The following is a 23010-nucleotide window of genomic DNA, read 5'->3' as shown; positions in this document are numbered from 1 at the left end:
CCTGCATTTCTGATACAAATGATTTTCAACAATAAAAGTGAAAGGACACCACATTTGTGTACAATGGAAGTAATTTTGGGACTAAAAATGAAGGACTTGAAATAAGGGACACTGGAGAGGTACGAGTAATAGTGGTGGTATTTATATTTTGATAGCACCCAGAGTCCTGAATTTTGCTAAGTACTGTAGAAACACGAGAAGCCATGGTTAGCATTAGCTAACCTGTACAAATCTTATGGATTTCTGGAAAGGACAGTGGTACAGAGATGCAGGCATTAACTGCAACCCTGGCTGACTTCTTCCAACAGCAAGCACTCTGAACACTACGTGGCAGGGGAAGGGAAGACAATAGGCCTGATTATTTTTGTCTGGTGTTACACCTGTGTAATTCCATTGACTTCGGTGGAGTTACTGCTGATTTTGCAATGGTGTAACTGAGAGCTAGAGGTCCTCAGACCCTGTGTTGGTGCAGCATAATTTGTCCTGTTTCTATTGTACTTCCTTTGGTTTTTGTTGCGATGGTACATAGTGACTCAAATGTGTATCCTGCCTTGTTATAACAAGATCCTTTACTCTCAAAAATGCCCTCACACAAGGTGCACTTACTGGTTCTTTGCTTACATCCTCCCCTTCTTTGTAGCTAAATCTGTATGAGTAGAGTGTCAGATGCAAATTTCAATACAGTAAATTAATTTTTGGCTGTTTTTTCTTTCTCCCTGCTTTTGTAAATCAGTTTTTTCAGCTATAATATAGGTAGTATGTTTCATAATGTTCACATCTTAGCAAAACAGTATTTCTTTATAAACATTTTGAATACAGTTTCCTACAGCACTGAGGTTTCTTAAAACACTTGGCTACTGTATGTCAGGGAGACTTTTGCCATATTTTTATGCATCTAAAGTCAAGAGAGGGCATGCCATACTTAACTTGTTTGACCTGTAGTGTATACAAGAAATGGAGAGAACTTGACTGCATGCTAAAATGACCTGGTAGCCTAGCTAATTTCTTTTATGCCTTAAATTAGGTTACTGACATTCATAATGCATAGAACCTTGCTTGTTGAGCAATTCAGCATCATATTTGCAGAGGTACAACTATACTAACTGGTATTACACTCAGTGATTTATTTGCACTGGGGAAGCCAAGGAAATTCTGCATCTCTATCTTAAAAGTGTGTTTTCCATGGGTCTAAATGATCAAGAACTTTCCAGCTAGGAAGTATATTTTCCCCTTCCTCTTTATATAACTATGATGATTAAATGATCATTTGCTATACATATTGGGACATGCTGTTTACCTTGGTCTGCAACTTGAAGACCTTTCTGTGGCTTCCCTAATCTGATCTAGGAATTTCAAAAATAAATCACTAATTATATACATAGAAAAGGTCTCCTTCCTTACCTCTCTGAGCCTGTAGATCTAAGTATGTCATAAAGTACCAGTTTGTATAGAGTATGCTTTGGAGTTGGACCTACCTTACTCTTAATATAATATGCTAGAATGTGCAATGTCTGCTTGCACACACAAAGGTAATTAATTAACCTGCATGCAAAAATTAACCCTTAGAGTACTGCTTCCAATTCCACAATTTTGTTGTTGTTTAATTTTACTAGTGGGCTATACTGCTTTCCTACTCAGGTCATAGTACTGTACATAAAGTATGTAACTAGCCATGTTAAAAAAAATCTTTATGAAAACAAGGAATCCTATCAACACAAACTCCCCCAGGTTGCTAATGGGTGATGTATTCATAAGCAACTAGAGTTTTTAAGGTTTTGACATTAATTTGAAATGTTTAATGTTTCAGTGTAATTGTGTGCCTGTTAGATTTAGTTCCTAAACTACTGTACTTGTGTATCCAATAAAAAGAAGTCAGTTCTTTAAGGGTTAATGTGGAGTTAGGGGATCCCAAGGTATTCTCCTGCTTGTCTTTCCTTAAGATGTCTGCATGTTTCTTTTCAGGTAGTTACCTGAACATGTGAGCACTGGGAATGAATGAGTGACTAACTGAATGAATTAAATGTTCTTTTTGGAAATGCCTGCTTGTACTTTACAGGGGGATGGGAAAACAAAATGGTAGCTCCTACATTCAGGTCTTTCTCAAAACAAAGCAGGGGGGAAAAGAAAAAAAAATAGTTTTTGACATTTTCCACGCACTCTGATGCCACTAGTTTATTCAATTTCTTTTTCTTTCAAATAGCCCAATAGAATCCTGCCAGAATTTCTACAAAGATTTCACGTTACAGATAGACATGGCTTTCAACGTGTTCTTCCTACTCTACTTCGGCTTGCGTGTAAGTACCTTGAATTATGTTGTGTGGTTCAGGGTAGGGAATGCAATGATTGTACTCGGAGATTATTTGACAGCTGCCTAACTCTTCATTGACAATTGATGCAAGAAATTAACGTGGTTTCTGAGACCTGTAAGTAAAGATTTTGGCTGAGGGCTGAGAGCCTTAAGTAACAGTGGTGAGGAGACTGGGTAATGGGATTGCAATTGACAATGTAGACTACTGCCAATCCACTATCATCTGATACTGCACAGTGGCCTGTGTGGAATTTGATCTCAGTCCAGTTCCCAATGGACTGATGTCTACATCACCAAAACTGCCCAACAACTGGCATTAAACACCCATCCTTCTTGGCAATCTCAGGCTGAGTGATTGAACTACCCTTGTGGTCCTCGGTGTGTTTGCCCCAGTTTAAGTTTCAGGTTGGTGAGGTAGCATGGGGAAGTTCACTGCTGCATCCTGTTTCTGCAAGGCTGTCAAGCTAGCACCTGTCCGAAGTGCTAGGTTCTTAGAGAACATTTGATTTTGAAAATGTATCATTGGTCGCTTTCTTAAAACCCGGTCTCTTTAATGGGAATCAAGTTGGGCATCCAAAAATCAAAGTACCTAAAATCACTAGTCATTTACAAAAAATATTTGGGCCAATTGTACCCATAATGCATGCTGGGGTTTTTGGCTAAATTAAGGGGAATGGACTTTGCACTAGAAATTAACATTACTTGTTGCTAGCTGTGAGAGCAGAAGCAGTGGAAGTTTTCCAGGACTGCATGGCCACTAATGCTGATGGGAGAACCTGAAAAGATTTGAAGGTCTGCAAAATTGGGCTGGAAATCTTTTAAACATGCTGTGATGAGCTTTCCTCTGTATCCTGTTTGTGGTTCACACAGTGTTTTTGTATTTTGGCATGTCTGCTTTTGTTTCTTCTCAGAACCCGGAAATGCAGCAGTGTTTGAGAATAAAAAGTTAAGAAAAAGTTTACCAACGTTTTAGGAACCAGTAAAAAATTTGGTTTGCGATTTGAACAAAAGGTCTGGGTTGGTTGTTATTTTATCTGTTCAGTTTGACCTGGGCTAGATACAGTCATTAGCCCTTTGATAAATAGATTAGAAAATATTGCAAATACTGAAATGATCTATACTTCCCATATTCTGCATCACAAATACATAATGGAATGTATGCCAAATACTAAGATATGATTATTTAAGGTTTTTAAAGGTGACCACTATACCATCAAGATATTCTAACTCCTTGACAGAATAGATTCAATACACAGTACCTGTAAATTGCCAGCAACTACAAATTCAGAGGCGTCCTAATCTCTTCTTAGGTCTGTGACACATTTTGCACACAGAGAATCATTTATGCATGTATTACCCATGCTGATTTACGCTGAGTATGGAATAAGTTTTTACTCAACTTGAGTAAGGTGGCAGAACTGGCTTACTAGTGAATTTGCTAGATATATAACAATTATTTCCTACCTGAAATTCTTTCAGTATAGTCTGACAGACTAAAGTGCTTTTGTGAAGACTTACTGGCAAGTTAAGTTATTTGAAGAAACATTATTTAACGGTACCCTTCTCCATCTCTTCCCCCTGAAATAATGAAATGCAACTCACACTCGTATAAATATTCCTATATCTACAGCTCTAGAAGATGTGTCCAAATACATGCATGCATCCTATGTAAATTCTTAGTCAGCTGGCATCCAAGTTTGCTGCAACGGAGAAATAATGAAGACAAAACACAAATTTAAATGAATTACCAGATAGGCAATAAGGCATGATAGAGCTATGGTTTTCAAGAGCTAATCGTGGCTTTGGGAGGCACAAAATATTGCCAAGTACCTCACTGACGGCATTTACAGTTTGACTTAACCCCCCCGCCCCACCGCCCCTGTGACTTTTTATAAAAAAAAGATTACCTGAAATAGTCTTGCTAAATGCTAAAAGAATGATTTGTTGAATCTGTCTCTTCGCAACAAGTCTGAGAACTCAATGCATAAATGTTCTTCATTTCTCTACTTGATATGTGGCCTCCCTTTGTTAATTTAGTTTTGCCAGGTAATGTTGTCAGGTAATAGTTTTATCCTCCAGATAAAACCACTGTCTAGTTGTGATTGAACTGAGGACACTAAATGTTGCTCCACTAACTCCTAAAGTAAAACTGGAACTTAATCTTTAGAAAGGAGAATATTGCACACAGATCTATCAACATGCTTATAAATTGATTCTTTCCCCCTTTTCTTTTTCTAGTTCATTGCAGCCAATGACAAGCTGTGGTTCTGGCTGGAAGTTAACTCGGTAGTAGATTTCTTCACAGTCCCTCCAGTGTTTGTGTCAGTGTATTTAAACAGAAGTTGGCTTGGTAAGTAAATTGCTTTTTCATTTTAACCGCTGATATCAAAACACACACACCAGGCCCAGTTTGACAGAGCAATTCTTCGTCCTGCACCCCACGTAAGTGAAGGAATGTAACAGATGTTGTCTTTGCAAGCTGTCCATTTCAGCAGACAGGTGGGTTATATTGCATGGGACATTTACCAGGCCCATTTTGCTCTTGATACATAAGTTCAGTTCCCTAAGAGAGGTTGTGAGAGGTACTGTGTGACATTTGCATGGCAGTGAACACCAGCTTGAAAGGAGAAGCGTCTGAGATTAGGCTGCTTTTTTAAAAGGTAAGTTTGATTTAATTGTCACTGCTCACAACCTGGGCAGACAATCCAAAGCATTCATTTATAGACCTTCATTGCCATAAATAATCATTGACCTATACAATAATGAAATCAAAAACAGTTAAAACTTGAACTGATCTGGCCCAACTCACTTGAACAATGGGAAAGATTCTGATGTTGTTGGTCTCATCTTTTGCTTAGGAAAGACGGTTAAGGCTGTGGAGAGAACAATAAGGTGTTGAGTGAAAATAGAGGGCACAAAATGAAGCTGAGCAGTCAGGGTTAAAAAGAAATACAGAGAAAGAATGGGGGAAAAAGCAGAGATGGCAAGAGAAATATTAATGGAATTAATCTGTGCCAGTCTACTATTTGGAAGCTCTTCCATCCTTAATACAAAACACAGGCTTCCCCTTTAGTTCAAATCCTAAAGTACTTTTTCAGGCAAAGCTCCCAGTGAAATTAATGCAGTGATGGTTACCATTACTTTTAACAAAGGGACCCCCCCACACAAATAATTCCCACTTTGCTCTGTGATAAACCACATGCATCAGGAGTGCATGTGTTTATAGAGAAGCTGAGTGACATGTACCCCATTGTTTTGGGTCATGGACGAGAACAAGATGGTTGTTTGAGGTCCACTCCACCAGTTGTTCGCTGTCTGCATCTGGCTCTGAGTAACCCCAGTGAGTGTGGTGGCTGTTGAATTCATCCACATACACAGCTGCGTGAGTGAGAGTGGGTAAGACTGGCTCTTCCCAGTTCGCACTTGGTGGTTATTTGCAACCTGGAAGTCAGCAACCTGAATGACGTCACAGTAGTTGGTCAATGACAGTGGGGCAGCATCAGAGATGTCTGAGAGAATATATGTTGCTCGAATGTATTTAGCATGTGCAGTGTGACAGAGCCGATCAAATTAATTGATGGCCTCTTTTTATATATATATATGTGGGGTCTCTTGTAAATAGACAATGTCAACGCTGTGACGATGAGTGATTTAGCTGATTATATTGTGCTAGGATGCCAATGTTTAGTTGGAGAACTCTTAAGGCTGGATCAATGACTAGAAAGCCTGGGGATGGCACCACATTCAGGGTGATGGCTGGAAAATGATCAGAATTGAGTGAATCCATTGAATTTGGTCTGCTAGGTTGTATCATTAGCTTCCCAGGGGTTAGCCAGGTACTGACGGGGAATGCAACATGAATGATGAGCCAATGCCCCCCACTACAAAGGGATGATTGTTTTCACTATATGTTCTTGGGGGCAAGGAGAGCTTGATTTACTTGGGGTGGTACCACAATCTAAATAATAAATAGTAATATTAGAGAACTCATGCACTTTCTACAGTTTTTAGAAACTAGTTTTGCTAAAGCAGACATCATTTTATAGGAAAAGAAAGTTAAATACTGTATGTGACTCCTTCCCATTAGGTAGGGAGAATCGTCCCTGATCCAGGCAAAAGCATTCGCCCCCTGATTGTTGTTTGCAGTCTCTCTTTTGCCTGTTGCCTGGCTACATCTTTTTGAAGGCTCTCCTTCCCTGTTGAGTGACCGAACTTGTCTGTGAAGTCAGCCTAGGGTTTGTGTATAATGTTCAATACTCTAATCCTTCACTAGGTGGTCTTGTGTCTTTTTTTTTTATTTTAGAGCAGAAGGGTCCTTAATGAAAGAATTCACTCTGATTCATCAAAGTTTCCTGCCAGATCTATCATTTACAGCCATAACCTCAGCTCCTTAAACGTTGTTCCTAGATGCTGTGATAAACAAATAATGTGCAAATCCAGCAATATGTATTAATGATGAATTTTTGTTACCTTCCATCCTTTAGATCGGGGTGGGCAAACTTTTTGGCCAGAGGGCCACACTGGGGTTGCAAAACTCTATGGAGGGCCAGGTAGGGAAGGCTGTGCCTCCCCAAACAGCCTGGCCCCCGCCCCCTATCCGCCCCCTCACACTTCCTGCCCCCTAACTGCCCCCCTCAGAACCTTGACCCATCCAACCCCCCCGCTCCTTGTCCCCTAACCGACCTCTCCCGGGACACCCCCCCCCACCAACCCCTGGGATCCCATCCCCTATCCAACCCCCCTGCTCCCAGTCCCCTGACTACCCTGACCCCATCCACCCCTCCGCCCCCGACAGGCCCCCCAGGACCCTATGCCTATCCAACCACCCTTGTTCCCCATCCCCTGACCGCCCCTTTTCCCCCTCCCCCCCGCAGAACCTTTACCCCATCCAACCGCCCCCTGTCCCCTGAGACCCCACACCCCTTATCCAACCCCCCGGCGCCGGCCCCCTTACCATTCCACTCATAGCAGCATGTCTGGCAGCCGTGCCGCCCGGCTGGAGCTAGACACGCTGCCACTCCACTTGGCAGGAGCACGCAACCCTGCCGCCCAGAGCACTGCCCGCGCGGAGGCATGGCTGCAGGGGAGGGGCCGGGGGCTAGCCTCCCCAGCTGGGAGCTCAAGGGCCGGGCAGGACAGTCCCACTGGCCGAATGTGGCCCGCAGGCCGTAGTTTTCCCACTTTTGCTTTAGATAGTTGGTTCTGCCTAAGGAACCCAATTATGGTACAAACATTTTTTTTCCTTTTGCCACAACAAAGCACTATTCCAATAGCCCTTTGCAACTCCCTGGCAGTGTAAAGGGACTATGATGCTGACATAAGCAGGCAGTGGAAGGATTCCCCCAGCACAGGAGAATTCCCAAGCCCTAGGTATAAAGGGTAGGATGTGATAGAAGGGGAAGTATCCAGAATGCACTGTACACCAGTGTTTCCTGAACTGAGCCCTGGCTTCCTTCAGGTTTGAATGCATAAAGGAAGGCTTCAGGCCACCTTTGCCCTTCTTCATTCTACTCCAGCTGTACTGAGTGGACCTCTGGCACAGCAGAAGATCTTAGTTACCAGGTTAACAGATAAACTCAGTGACCCACTAGGGAATATCTCTATTATTTAAAAGTTAATCCAGGTTATACAAATGGAATGACATTCAGCATTTTATCACACCCTGACGTTCATCCCAACAATCCAAACGTGTTTTTTCCTCAGAGTGATGTTTCCATGAGCTGTAGGATTTTCAGATACAAATTAACAGGATTCCCTTATGTATAGGAGGTATACAGAAGGGCACATTAATGTGGTCTGTTTCATTATTAATACATCAGGTATTTCCAGTTGATTTCACTGCACTTTTGTGTCATTCAGCTGAGGTGAGTTCACCTAAGGTAAAGATACTGTTGGGATCAGATATGACTTCCTGCAAATTTATGGTGCCATGTCCTTAATATCACTAGAACTGGCCCAACTGGTTAAATAAGTTAATTGATGTCTCAGCCCTGGTCTACACTGGGGGGGGGGGGGGGCGGGGAAGGAATCAATCTAAGTTACACAACTTCAGCTACATGAATAATGTAGCTGAAGTTGATGTACTTAGATCGATTTACCGTGGTGTCTTCACCGTGGTGAGTTGACTGCTGCCACTCCCCCATCGACTCTGCCTGTGCCTCTCGCAGCACTGGGGTATAGGAGTCAACAGGAGAGCGCTTGGAGGTCGATTTATCGCATCTAGACTAGATGCAATAAATCGATCCCCGCTGGATCAGTCGCTGCCCGCCAGTCTGGTGGGTAGTGAAGATATACCCTAAGTCTCTGTGAATGAGGCAAAGGGAAGTAGACAGATGGACAGTATAATCCAATTAAAACAAAACAATAGAAACGAAACCCCTCTTAACTCAGGATTAAACTCGGTCTCCAGAGAAGTGAACGTTCATAGCAAGAACTGAAATATAGCCCCTTACATCATGCATTGCCACAGTCATCAAGATAAAAAAAGGACTCACATGATCTTAATGATCCGTAGCTTATTGTTCAGTTATAGTGGGAAGCCAGTTAGTTTCTTTCCTCCCCTCCAGTGGTCTAGAAATGCCACGTTAATGGAGAAGCAGCATCAATAAATGCTTTACTTTTTTAAAAACAATCTCTGGAAAACATTTCTAAAATACTTTTACTATGGATGTGGCATCATCTATGGAAAATACTTGCTGGTGTGGGGTAGTGCACAAAATATTTATCAACACTCATTTGGGATGAACTGCATGACTCATGCATTTGTCATTTGTGAGCACTGGTAACCCAAACGTATATCGATAAAACCTTTATCCTCACCACATCATCATGGATTCCTTCTCACTCTCTTCACCTCTAGTTCTCTTTCTGTCTGTCTTTCGTGCTAGTTTATTTGCATTTCATTTCCTGATTGTTATTTTTGAAAGGAAAGTTGGAGTAAGGTGAAACACAGTGAAGAAAAAAGTGTTATCATATCTGGAGCCAATCAGTTTGAACAATGTATAGGTTGGGTTTACTTTGTCAGTCAGTGGAGTTGTACCAGTTTTTAGTAGGGTTGATTTAACGATAATAAGATCACAAATATTCCTGTGTTTTCTTTAGGGAGGTTCACTTCTAGTTTTCATCTTAGAAAAGGAGACTCCCTTGCCATATCTTCCATCCACAGTTTTAGAAGCAGTCATACCTGTGCTAGCACCTTCATGTGAACTGAGGTCATGCTTCATAAAATCCTCGATATTTCTAGCATAAAACTATACAAAAAAAAATGATGATGGTAATAAAAGGGAAATTCTCCAGTCTAAGCAAACACTTCTGTGGAGAGGAGAGTCTTCCCAAGGAAACAATGCCAACAAAAAGAACAGTTTGGGGTTTAAAAAAATCATTTTACAGATTATTTCAACCAAATGACTACAGTGCATTGTAGTGTGTGTAGACTGTATTTCCAGTTGTAGTGAAGCTAGGTTGAGAATGAAATTGTTCTGTGAAAACAGTGACATCAGTCTTAGAGGGCTGATTCTTCTTTAATAATTTACTCTCATTTTGTAGCACACAAGAGTTGTGCTTTATCCAACATAGCTAAATTTTCAACCCTGAAATCCTCATTGCTTTGGGTGGGCTTACAATATGCTGAATTAAATAGCATTGTAAAAAAATGAATATATTCCAGTAATATGTTCAGCAGTGGTTTACAAAAATACCACACAGTATTTAATACTTCTGCTTCATCCTCTGTGATAGGGAAACCACGTTAAATGTCTGAAATTGCCTTTCAATCATAAAGCTATAGATGTTAGGAAAAAAGGAAGGTATTGATTCTAGTTGCAGCTTTGTGTCAGAATTAATTGCCCAGACAGGATAGTATTGATAGAGGTGGACTAAGCAGATAAAAAGGAATCTAGCACCAGCTGTGGCAGTATCCGTGTCTGAAGAACAGCTACAGTGAGACACCATTAGGACTGCCATCATTTTAAATAAAGCCTACGCATTTTATTGCTTTGATTTCTTCTCTGGTATTCTAGAATCATAGAAGTTAGAGAAGGGAAGAGCCATTAAATCATCCACTCCTTTTGCCTCCCAGTGTGGGAGTGTTTTCTACAATGTCCCTTCTGGTAGTAAAAGTTCCAAGTGCTGAAGACTATTTCATAACTTTAATATATTCTACTATTTTTCTTCATAGTCAACCTAAATTTCCCTTTCCCTAACTTTTAATTAAATTATTCCAAGCTATGTACAGTACCCCTTTGGCCAGCCATTGAATTGTCTTTCCTCCTTTGGTGTTTAGACACCCTTCAGTCATTCACAGATTGTTGTTATTGTCCCCCTTAGCAGTAGTTTGTCTTAAGTTTTTAAATCTTTTTTAATAAATCTAATCAATCACTTGCTGCTGTTGACTGAATTTACCCAGAATTCAATACAGCCAATTTTTCTGCTGTTGTAAATTAAAACTCCACTGAAGAAAATGTCTCAAGTGGAGCATTGTCAGTTGTTTGCAGGTATACCAGAGCTGTATGGAGGGACTGTAACTTCCTTACTTCAAGAAGGGATACATTTGCCTGTGTAGCCCAAAATTGCATTTTTTGCTGCCATATTGAATGGGAAAATTTGTATCTGGAACTTGACAAACAATTTTCAATGAACAATTGAAGTAGCAGATTTACCCCTTTTCTGTTCATGAATTATCCACAAACAGACTTCAGTTGTTACTAATTTGTCCATTAGTTGCAGTTATGGAATATGTTTCATGCAAACAAATTTCAGCCTGTGGCTTGCTCAAGGATTATTGGCTGTGAACTATTCCTTTGAGTATTTGCAATTTGTGCCACTTAAGTGGTCACAAAAGCCATGTGGTTTTGCCTTTGATCCTTGACTGCATCACTAAACCAAATATAAACAGTAGGAGGCTTTGGATAAATCACTTCTGACTGTTTGTGTGATCACAAAAGTGAGATGATTTGTAAAACTTCTTTCTGTCAAAAAAAAATCGCTTCTGTGACTGGCAGAAAGAGATCAAGAGTGCGTGCAAAGCAAGCATTAACAGGAAGATGTAAAATAAAGGGCAAAATTGTGAGCAGACTTTGCACAGGGATTCAGTGGAGGCATGCAAGAAGCCTCTTTTTCACCTGTGCCAGGGCTGACCACAATAATAGTTCCTGCAAGCAGTTCCTCCAGTGAACAAGTTGCCATATCCCTGGACCAGCTCACAGAGCATCCGGGGTAGTAGCTTGCATTAGAAAACTCCAGGGGAGATTATGCTGACGGGAGAGGACTACATACTTCCTACATAAGAGTGTATGTAATTTGCACCATTTATCCTAAAATGACTATGTATCAGGTGATCTGCAACAGGTGTGAGCAGAATATGGTATGGATAGCGACTTGGTGACTTGTAAATAAAATAACTTCTTGAAGAATGGCTTTTCAGACCATTGATGCAGTAGGTTTGAAGGACAGGTTACATTGTATGTACACAGCCACCTTTGAAAAATGAAGTAACTGTTGTTTTGCTTTCCCCGAATACCAAAAGTTATTTTACATTAGGGACTTGTTTGCCTGCAAGATTTCAGTTAAAATAAATAAAACAAACATGAACTTGTTTTTGAGTTAGCAGCTGAGAGAAAAAAAAAACAGTAAGAATAATTGTTCTGGGTGGGTTTTTGTGTGTGTGCGCGTTTTTGTTTTTTTTTTTGGAGAGGGGAGTGGTTTAGTTTTTGTGTATACCATAGTACTATCATCTGTGGTGTTGTTTTTTTTTAATTAACTAAATTTCTAAATGAAATGCTGTTTTGAAACAAGAGTTTTGAAAATATCAAAACAAAATTTTTAGACTTTTTCTAAAAAAAAAAAATAATAATAATAATATTCTTTTCCACAAAACATTCACTGAATTCAACCCAAATTCACAAATTGTTTCAGTTGTCATGAAACTGCATTTTTGACAAACTATTAGTCAAAAAAAAATTTCACTCAGCTCGATGCATGTTTGTTTCTGTGTAAATTTTGCAAAGCAACAAGAGCCCATCCATGTTTTATATTTCCTTCCTGAGCACATTTCTATAAATCTCAGAAAATATTGTTTTAGATGGGATTGTGACAGCACCTAAAATATTAGTGGCCAAATAAAATTGCAGTGATAATACGGGAAGAACTGTGAGCTCCAAAATGTTTATTTTTGATCTGATGGCCTAATAATCAGTTTCCTCTAGCTCCTGTTTCTGTAGCCTTACAAAAACTCACTTTCTTTTCATCATAAATTTGCTCTCATTTTTTAGTGCTTTTGTTGGTTAAGTATTGTGCATTTCTGCCATCTAGTGACCAAGAGGAGGATTGAAAACACTTCTGAAAACCATTGGTTTATGTTTTCCAAATAGATTCTACAACATTTGTAACAAGTAACTCTAGAGAGCAGTTGTAATGTATCCAGTTTATTTGTTTATATTTTTAAAAGCATACTGCCAAGATATTTGGAGTCTCAAATTTAATTTCCTTAAGGGAAGTCCCATGTATTAGCCTTGGAGTACCATAAATCATATCTATGTACTATACCTTTCTCTCTTATATAGGCACAGCTGTTGGTGTACCTCAGACAGTTTCAAATAGCTACTGAAACTTTTATTGAAAGTCTTTCTGAATACCCTCCATATGCTGCAACTTGGAAATAATATGGCATTGAAAGGAGTCTAATATTTCCATATTATAACGCAGACCATACTTTTCAGCTTTCGTCATATTTTTTTAATAGAAAAAAATAATTATGTTCCTTTAGGAAATATGTGACTGTGACTAGACAAACATAGCTCCAAACTAGAAATACAGATGCTTTCAGTTCTCTACCACTTTAGCTTGTCTTAAAAGAACAAATGCTCTACTTAAAAATATGCTAGTGCCCAAATTCTTACATGTGCAATAAGAAAAAAAATCTAACAAGGCCCTAACTGAATTTCTAAAATTAAAATTGCAATTATAGATCTAAATATGCAAATCATATTAAAATAATATATTGTGATTGTCAGAAAGTGATTGGAAAGAGGAGACTTGAGGAAATGAAGCGGGCAGTATGTATTGCAAAGTAGTTCAACAGCATCTTTCATGTTTGTTTCTTTTTATGTCTTGTATATCTTTATATACTGTGTGGTTTTAAGATGGAAGATATTTGGACATAATTAAAGTTTGAACTGATTTTTGGCATCTAACATAAAATTAAGTGAAATAGGTGTTTGAATACAATAATTGTCCAGATTTGAGCTGGAAGTGAAGCATCAATAATTAACTCTACTTTTGTGCCAAAATCTGTTATGCAATAAAGGAGCAGGCATATGAAATGCAACCGAAGGATTTAAATCATGAAGTTGCTCTTTATTAGCCTTGTAAGTATTGTTGTTTTCCCCATGTCTCCAGGGAAATAAGTTAGCATATTATTATGAATCTGTAAGCCCAAAAGACAAGTGTTACTATTTGTCATAATGCTTTTAAGGAACACTTTAAAATTCTTCACAAAAGCAGAATAATAAGACCAAAACATTTTCTGCCTGTAAATACTGGTGCATATTATCGTTGTCTTGTAATGTCTTTCTCGTCCTCATTCTCAAGTCTCTGTCTCTTGGGTGCATATTCTAATGGTTACAGAAGGAGACTGGAAGAAGGGACTCCTAGGTTCTGTTTTCCTAGAACTAAAATTGAATCCCTGTGGGAATTTTTGCAAGTAATTTAATTGCTTATGCTTCGGTTTCTGCATTTGTAGAATAATGCTATACGATTGGCAGGACCAGATTCTGTTCCTTCACTCACATTGAATAGTACCTTACTCAGGAGTATTTCCAATGAAATCAAAAGGACTTCTCTAGTACCGCTTGAAATAAGTAACAGTAAAAGCAGATATTAAAAGCCAGATTCTTAATCAGCTGGGGCCTGATCCTCAGATGAAAAGTGTTTTGTGCCTTCTGTCTCTTCTCAAGTGTCTGTCTGTCTCTCATTGCAGTCTCACATCTACAAAGCACTTAGCCAGCTGCATTGTGCTGTGTAATACAGATGCACAGGTTGATAAAGACCTTGGGTCAAACCCTGGAAAACAGAGCAAAGCCAAAGTAAATTGGCTTTGACCAAGAAAAATGCACTTGAATATCACAGGACTAGGAAGCTGAATCTACAAGTAGTATGTCCACTTATCGGGAGTCTGCTACTGTCTCTATACAGGATTTTGGTTCTTATTAGCCCTTCTGTGTGCAAAAACACAGGTGTCACACTACTGCTACACAACCTGACCAATATTTAGTCATACACAGTCTTGTATGAAGAGCTGCCACATATTGCTGAACTGTAGATACAAGGGAATGTAGAGTCTATTTATGCAATTGCTCTGCTACTTTGTCTGCCAGTGCAGTAGCAATGTAAGTCTCTTGCAGCATTTTGCCTTTATGTACTTACTCCAGTGTGTTCCAGGTAGAGCTGTATTTGCAGGCTTTAAAACTCATTGCAGAGAAGTTTTTAATTATTATTACAATATTAATGGCAAAACATTAATATTAGCGTGAAAGCTAGTTTGCTTTAGCTCTTAAGAGCATCAAACTTTTTGTACACACAAAATGTACTTGCTTAGATTTTTCCATCTGGCTTGGGAGTGTTTTGGATGCAAAATTTTGCCACAGTAATCTTTACTCAAACTTGTAAAATGAGTGTATTTAGCTACAAGAATGATGGCTTTATCCTGGCTCTTGCCATAACATCTGAGCATGGGAATGATTTATTTCAGAATAGTTACAAGGAAAGAAGTCTAGAGAATTCAAAATTCATTAAAATACCTGCAAATATTTATGACTCACATCATATTTAATCCCAATTTGCCAAAACATGGAATTCCTCCCAAACCTTCAGGATACAGCGTAATTGTTTGCCAAAAAGAAAAAAAATGGAAGCATTGATTTTTGCCAGTAACAGCAAATTCAAAAAGCCTAGCTTGCTATATATTTATATTGCTTCACTTCTGCACCATGGACATCTGGGCTTTTTTCAGTTTAGAGTGAGGGAAACAACAAATATGTGTGCTGCAGACACTATTATGAGTGGTTTGGGGGGCTAGAATCCTGGTTCTAGAACTCCTACAGCTACTAGGATAGCAGGTGTAGTAGCTTAAGTGACCCACTACTGATGCTAGCAGGTCCATTCTCCACCCTGTGGATCAGCTACACAAGTGCATAATCATTCATTCATACACCCAAAGCCAGTACACTACATGGGACAAAGACACTAAGGAAGCATTTATAAAAGGGGAACTATGGATGGAACAATCTAAGGGTGGAATGGGGTGAAGACAATAACTACGTGGTTCTGCTGCCTGAGTTTGTAGCATCCAGCTCCTTGTGAGTGTGAGAAGGACTAGGAACAGTGCCAAGCTGATGTTGAGGCTGAGGAAGTTGTCATTGTTTTAATTATAAGCTGATGTTTACAATGATGCAGCACTGTCTGTTTTTTAACCTTGAAGGCACAACAATAATGACCAGTTTTAACCAAAAAACATATGTCTTTAGGCCTTAAAAATCTGACAGCTTATGCTTCAATAATTTTTACACGTGGAAATGACTTTCAGCTGCCATTTGAACTCATCAGCCTTAGCTCTTTACATATTTTGCAGTGTGTAACTTCACAGCATAGAGATCCTCCTCCTCACTTCTAAGCCCTGGAACAAATGCTTGCTGACGTAAGTGGATCTCTCATTAATTCAGCAGCAGTTACCTATGGAATTCTCAAGAGTGCGTTGTGTTGTAGGGTTTGGTTTATGTGGCATTAAGAAGGGATGCAGAATGCAGCTGAGTCATTTAAAAATATTTTTTGTAATTTTCTGAGAATGAATTAATCATAAAGCAATCCCTGGTGAGACTTAAAAGGCTATAAAAACATGCACAGAGAGCACTTGGCATTGCCTAGAGAGGAGCTTTAGTAGATCCCCGTATTCCTGAGAGGAGGCTTAGTAAGATTGCACCTAGAGGAGATTGCTGAGTAAACCTCAGAGGGTTCTGAGCTTGTATTTAACTAAGCTCTGATGCTTATAACAACCCAGTTACTCCTTTCTCTCAGTGTGGCCTTTTGGCACTTCCTCATTTCAGCCCTTTCTAGACACAAGCTTCCAAATGCAACAGGCTCTTGCTGCCCTATGCCCAGAACAAATTCCTGTACTCCTTCTCTCCCTTCTCACATGCGCACACCTGGCAATCTCCCAGCACTCATATGACACTCTCTTCCTAGTGAGTAGGTTCCACAATCACTCCTTTTCTTCATCCTGGCTCTGTGACCCCACTTGACAGGCTCCTTCCAGCTCTCCCTATCTCTGCAATAAAGAGATTATTTCCTAGCATCCCAGAGCCCTCCTTCCCATACCCCTAAACAGGATCTCTGCAATCCTCTCTGCCTTATTTCGGTCACCACTCCCCCTTGAAACCCAACATCAGGCTTTCAGGTTTACATGAAACTCTTGCTCACTGCCCTATACATACACACCCATAAGCATTGATTCTTCCTCTTAAAAGGTTAATAAAGTTTCTTTGGCCATGAGTTGTGGTAGCCTTTCTACTGGAGATTGACAAGTACATTCAAATTTTGCATACTCTAGAGTTTGCTCAGTAAGTATTAGAGTCTCAAAAGGCATGTTGTGATAATTGGACCTTCAAATTTACCCAAATTCTGAGCTCAACTGTAAAAAGTACATGAAGGTTCATAACCTATAATAACAAATGTTGATGGCAAAAGGCAGTGATGAGCTGCCAAAATCTTAACAACGGGTTCCCTCCTCACCCCACGAGGGGGTCATTGCCCACCCCTGCCCCCCAGGGACTCCTCCCCATCCAACCCCCCTGCATTGCTTGATGCCCCCCCCCCAGGACCCCTGCCCCATCCACCCCCCTCCCCTGTCCCCTAACTGCCCCCAGAACAGGGCAGAAGGGTCTCGTGGGCCATCGTAGTGGGTGCCCACCCCACCCCTAAGAGCCAGAGGCACCTGCCGGGGGGCGAGGTGGGGAGTCCCGGCGGTGCTTACCTGGAGCAGCTCCCAGGAAGCATTCAGTAGGTTCCTCTGGGTCCTAGGGGCGGGGGAGCATAGCTGGGGGGGCAACAGGGAGAGCGGTCGCTCCCCCACTGATCACATCAAAAGTGGCGCCTTAGGCGCTGACTCCCTCGGTGCTCCGGGGCTGGAGCACCAATGGGGAAAATTTGGTGGGTGCAGAGCACCCACCAGCAGCTCCGTGCCCAGCCCCAGCTCACCTCCGTTCCGCCTCCGCCTCCTCCCCTGAACGCACCGCCCAGCTCTGCTTCTCCGCACCCCCGCCACTGCTTCCCGCGAATCAGCTGTTTGGCGGGAAGCCGGGGAGGACTGAGAAGCAGGCCGCTGCTTCCCGCTCAGGCCGAGGGTGGCGGAGCTGAGCTGGGGCGGGAAGCGGTTCCCCTTTGCGTGCTCCCCCCCACCCCTGGGTTACCTGCTGCGGCATGGGCGGCCCACCTCGCGCCCCCCTCGCCCCCCGCCCAAGCTCACCTCCACCCTGCCTCCCTGGGCCTGAGCGGGAAGCTGCTCGCTTCTCAGCCTGCCCCAGCTTCCCGCTGAACAGCTGATTCGCAGAAAGCCTGGGGGGGGGGGGTGGAGAAGCAGAGCAGGGCAGCGCGTTCAGGGGAGGAGGCGGAGCGGAGGTGAGGTGAGCTGGGGCCAGGGGTGGGGCAGAGAGCTGCCGGTGGGTGCTCTGCACCCACCAAATTTTCCCCTTGGGTGCTCCATGGTTGGAGCACCCATGGAGTCGGCACCTAAGGCGCCACTTTTGGCCGGTTAAATTTAGAAGCCCTTTTAGAACCGGTTGTTGCTGTCCCGGAACAACCGGTTCTAAAAGGGCTTCTAAATTTAACAACCGGTTCTAGTGAACCGGCTCCAGCTCACCACTAGCAAAAGGTGTAAAAGGGAGACACTGAATTAGACCAAACTAAAAGGTCTACTGATGTGACTCAAGGACTATGTTAAAATCATTCTCAGTCAGCAAGAAAAGTGTGGAACCAGAAAGTAGGAGGAAAGATAGGAAGTATGGCAAGAGACCACCCTGGCTTGATAAGGAGATCTTCAATCATCTGAAACTCAGAAAAGAGTCTTAGAAAAAGTGGAAACTAGGTCAAATTAGAGAGGATGAATATAAACAAATAACACAAGTATGTAGGGACATAAGACCAAGGACAGGGTAGGCCCCTTGCTCCATGAGGGGGGAAAAACTAACAGAAAATGTGGAAATGGCAGAGGTGCTTAATGACTTCTTTGTTTCAGTTTTCACCAAGAAGGTTGGTAGTGATTGGACATCTAACATAGTGAATGCCAGTGCAAATGGGTAGGATAAGAGGCTAAAATAGGGAAAGAACAAATTAAAAATGACTTAGACAAGTTACAGAGGGGTACCCGTGTTAGTCTGTATCAGTAAAAACAATGAGGAATCCTTGTGGCACCCTAGAGACTAACAAATGTATTTGGGCATAAGCTTTTGTGGGATATAACCCACTTCATCAGATGCATGGAGTGGAAAATACAGTAAGCAGGTATAAATATACAGCACGTGAAAAAAAGAAACAGATTGACAGAGCCAGAAGGGTACCCAGAAGTCACCTATTACAGGACAGGCCCAACAAAGAAAGTAACAGAACGCCACTAGCCATCACCTACAGCCTCCAACTAAAACCTCTCTAGCACATCATCAAGGTTATACAACCTATCCTGAAAGACGATCCCTCACTCTCACAGACCTTGGGAGACAGGCCAGTCCTTGCTTAAAGATAGCCCCCCAAACTGAAGCAAATACTCACCAGCAACTACACACCACACAACAGAAACACTAACCCAGGAACCAACCCCTGCAACAAACCCTGTTGCCAACTCTGTCCACATATCTATTCAAGGGACACCATCACAGGACTCAACCACATCAGCCACGCCATCAAGGGCTCGTTCACTGCACATCTACCAAAGATATATATTTTATCGTGTGCCAGCAGTGCCCATTTGCCATGTACATTGGACAAACCAGACAGTCCCTACGCAAAAGAATAAATGGACACAAATCAGACATCGAGAATTGTAACATTCAAAGACCAGTAGGAGAGCACTTGAATCTCCCTGGACGCTCAATAACAGACTTAAAAGTGGCCATTCTTCAGCAAAAAAAACCTTCAACAACAGACTTCAACAAGAAACTGCAGAACTGGAATTAATTTGCAAACTCGACACCATCAAATTAGGCCTGAATTAAGATTGGGAGTGGCTGGGTCATTACAAAAAATAATTTTTCCTTTGTTGATATTCACCCCTTCTTATCAACTGTTGGGAATGGGCCACTTCCACCCTAATTGAATTGGCCTCATTAGCACTGACCCCCCACTTGATAAGGCAACTCCCATCTTTTCATGTGCTGTATATTTACACAAGGACTCCTCCTTGTTTAGACAAGTTAGATGTCTTCAAGTTACCAGGGCCTGATGGCCTGCATCCTAGAATACTCGAGGAGCTGACTGAGTAGATATCTGAGCCATTAGTGATTATCTCTGAAAAGTCATGGAAGGCGGGAGAGATTCTAGAAGACTGGAAAAGGGAAAATATAGTGCCAATCTATAAAAAGGGAAATAAGGACAACCCAGGGAATTATAGATCAGTCAGCTTAACTTCTGTACTCGGAAAGATAATGGAGCAAATAATTAAGCAATCAGTTTGCAAACATCTAGAAGATAATAAGGTGATAAGTAACAGTCAGCATAGATTTGTCAAGAGCAAATCATGTCAAACCAACCTCTTCTACTGGAAAATTGTTTTAACGGGCATGTGTCTAAATCTGGAATGGCTTAGCAGTTTGACCACATCCATGTGCCTTTTTATTTGCTATCCATGACCAGCTGTGAAGTTTGTATTGTTTAGTTTTTGGTTTTTTATGTGACTGTGGAGAGTGGATGTACTTCATGACAACCCCCATTTTCACATGGGCACATATGTGTGAACAAGAATATTTGCTATTCTTTATTCTACTTCTTTGTGCATCATTCATCACTTTCTTGCTTAAACATTTTCTGTCAGTCATTGAGCGTAAACAAAGCAATGTGACTTTGGTGACTAAACATGCACCACAAATAGCTCACAACAACCCAGAGGTTGAAAATTGTTTGCCTAATGTATTCAGTGCATACTTAGGAATTACATTCATAGAAATCATATTTGATTCACGAAGAGAAAAGGGGCTACATTTACATAATACATTCAAAATGAATAATTCAACCAGCTCTCCTCCTGATGAAGGCATTACTAGACTTTCAGTCCTTATATGAGGGTGTTCCTTGCACACTGTTCTAAGTGTACTATTCTTGAGGGGTTTGGGAAGTGGTATATGGGAATGGCACAACTCTCTGTGTCTGCTGGAACCGTTGGAGTTAGTAGTTTCAGTTGAGTTAAGTCTTTAAACTGTCTTAGAGAAGGGCCCAGTATACAGTTCTGTTCTACCCTCATTGGATCTTGAAGATTTCACCGAATTGTTTGGTGCTCTGTGTACAGAGAGGGTTTTTTCACATAGAAGAGGGGATTCATTATTATTTCTGTGAACCATTTATATCACTGGCCTTGGGAAATTATTAATAGAAATAAATATGAGACAAGATTAGAGAGTATTAAGTGAATTTTATTTTTTTAAATGTTATGTAATGATATAAGCCATTAAAGTGAAGGCAATAGATACTTGTTATGAAACAGATGAACAACCCATATGAATCCTTTTGGTAAGTCTTTAATAAAAAGCTTCTTTTTCAATTTTTTCTTAAAATATAGCTCAAACATATGGCTTTGGCAGAAGTCCAAAAGCAAAACACAACTACAGGTCCACAGCTTCGGTGTCTCAGGATATTTTGGGGTGCCATCAAGAGCATGAATTGCCTGGTAATAGGAGTGGGGCAGAATATATATTTCTGTAGAAGTTCTGACCATATTTTATTTGAAAATAAATAAGAAATAAAATAGACAAGTCAGCATTTAACAGCAAGTGTAAAATGTTACATAGGGGCTTCTGGCAACATCAGAATTCACTGGTGCTTTGCTCAAATGGTTTATGATGGCACCAGAAATCTTTTGATGGAATTATAGCCCTGTAATTCAGTTGTGTTACATTTATTCTGCAGAACCGTATAATTTTATGTATCAAGCCAATCAGTTTAAAAAAGCAATTTTTTTAAAGCAGAAGGGCTGTAAAAGTGTATGGCTTTTTGAAAATCTCATCCCTGGTAATATATTCAGAAAGAGGCCCAGCTGAGTGAAGGCCTGGCCAAAAGAAGATGAATGTGGGGAGAGATTCTAGTTTGGATTACTCGATAGAGTTGTTGCCTGTGACTCAAGGGGAATATCGGTTTGAGATTCTCACTCACATGACAAGTCCGAACTGAAAACAGGATAATTTACTAATGCATTTAGTTAGCTTTAGTGTTTAGCTATCCACTTGCAGGCCAACAATCCCATCAGAGTTGGGTGAGCAAGGACGATTTCTCTTATTTCTGTCAACTCAGATATCAGTCTGAGCAAAAACTTGTCCCTTCCTATGCAGCTGTGGAGCATGCCAGAAGCAGCAAGAATGGTATGATTTACAATGCTTGAGTGGGGATGAGATACAGGATTTCTGGAGCCTATCAGGCTGTAACCCCTTGCCTGTAGGTTTGGAGGTGGTGCAGCGGTGGGATTGGAAAGGAATTGTGGTGCTGGTTAGTACTATGTAGATCTGCTGGTCATTGCCTTCTATGAAAGAAGGGCACAGCTGTCGTGAGGCTTATTGCAATAGTGATTGTACAGCAACTCTGATGCTGCTCCATTTCTGGGGAATGCCTTCCCGCTCTTTCCTGTGAATCAAGCCTGGCTTGGGGTAGGACTTGGGCCTTCTGCACTAATGAATTCTTTAAAATGTCTGGGCCCAATAAAATACCTTTGTTTCTAGCTTGTGTTTTCCAGCACTTCCCCCACCATTTTTGTTCATGATCTATGATAACTGTTTGAAATAATGGTGTCTCCTTCACCCTCTCAGTCTTGCAGCGAGGACATATTGCTGAGTTTGTAACATCTCAGGTCTTGCTGTCAAGAACAGCCTATGACGCCACAGACTTGGAATGATGATCTGCCCTCTAGAGAAGCAAAGTGCCTAGTGGAGAGGTCTCATTCCAACTAAAGTCTCTCAAAACTGAACAGGGAATCCAGGCAGTTACCAACAAAGTCACTCTTGAATAAACATGATTTATTCACTTTTGCCCCAGTATGGCAATTGCTTCTAAAAAGTGATGATCACATAACAGCAAATACCAATGTATCACCTTCTGGGATGCAATCCAGACTAGTGAGGGGCTGAGTCACCACTAGCCCTGCAACCTTGGGTGTCTCACGATGCCTAGCTGATGTAGGTTCCAACCTGGACTGCTCACAAACAGTCAAAGAGGATGCAGATCACTCCCTGAGTGTCTGTGTATAGCTGCAGCCTGTCAGCAATACACCAGTCAACACTCTGGCTTCCACCAGCTTTGGTGACCACTTGCAGGGTGACCCCAACATACTCCCAGACCTGGACTTTCCCCACCAAGTGTAGTCTGCACTGTCCAGCCCTCTCCTGGACAGTTCAGATATTATAGGTCCATTGCCCCTGTACTGGGTCAATATGCAACAGTTCGCTACGTTAATGAGAGTTACC

At 41.2% G+C, this 23010-nt stretch overlaps 1 protein-coding gene across 41 annotated transcripts in view; it reads left to right on the top strand.

The window, feature by feature from the left end:
* The window catches only part of KCNMA1 (potassium calcium-activated channel subfamily M alpha 1), an 835052-nt gene that overhangs the window by 547906 nt on the left and 264136 nt on the right, over positions 1 to 23010 (top strand). For all 41 annotated transcript variants that reach the window (XM_043551031.1, XM_043551030.1, XM_043551023.1 and 38 more), the window contains exons 4-5: positions 2201 to 2294; positions 4547 to 4658. In XM_043551031.1, the coding sequence (XP_043406966.1) occupies positions 2201 to 2294; positions 4547 to 4658 (206 nt within the window). The remainder of the gene's footprint in view (positions 1 to 2200; positions 2295 to 4546; positions 4659 to 23010) is intronic.

The sequence above is a fragment of the Chelonia mydas genome, chromosome 7 (assembly GCF_015237465.2).
Source record: "Chelonia mydas isolate rCheMyd1 chromosome 7, rCheMyd1.pri.v2, whole genome shotgun sequence".
Lineage (NCBI taxonomy): Eukaryota > Metazoa > Chordata > Testudines > Cheloniidae > Chelonia > Chelonia mydas.
The sequence above is the reverse complement of the archived record's forward strand: the minus strand, read 5'-3'. Positions and strand labels throughout refer to the sequence as shown.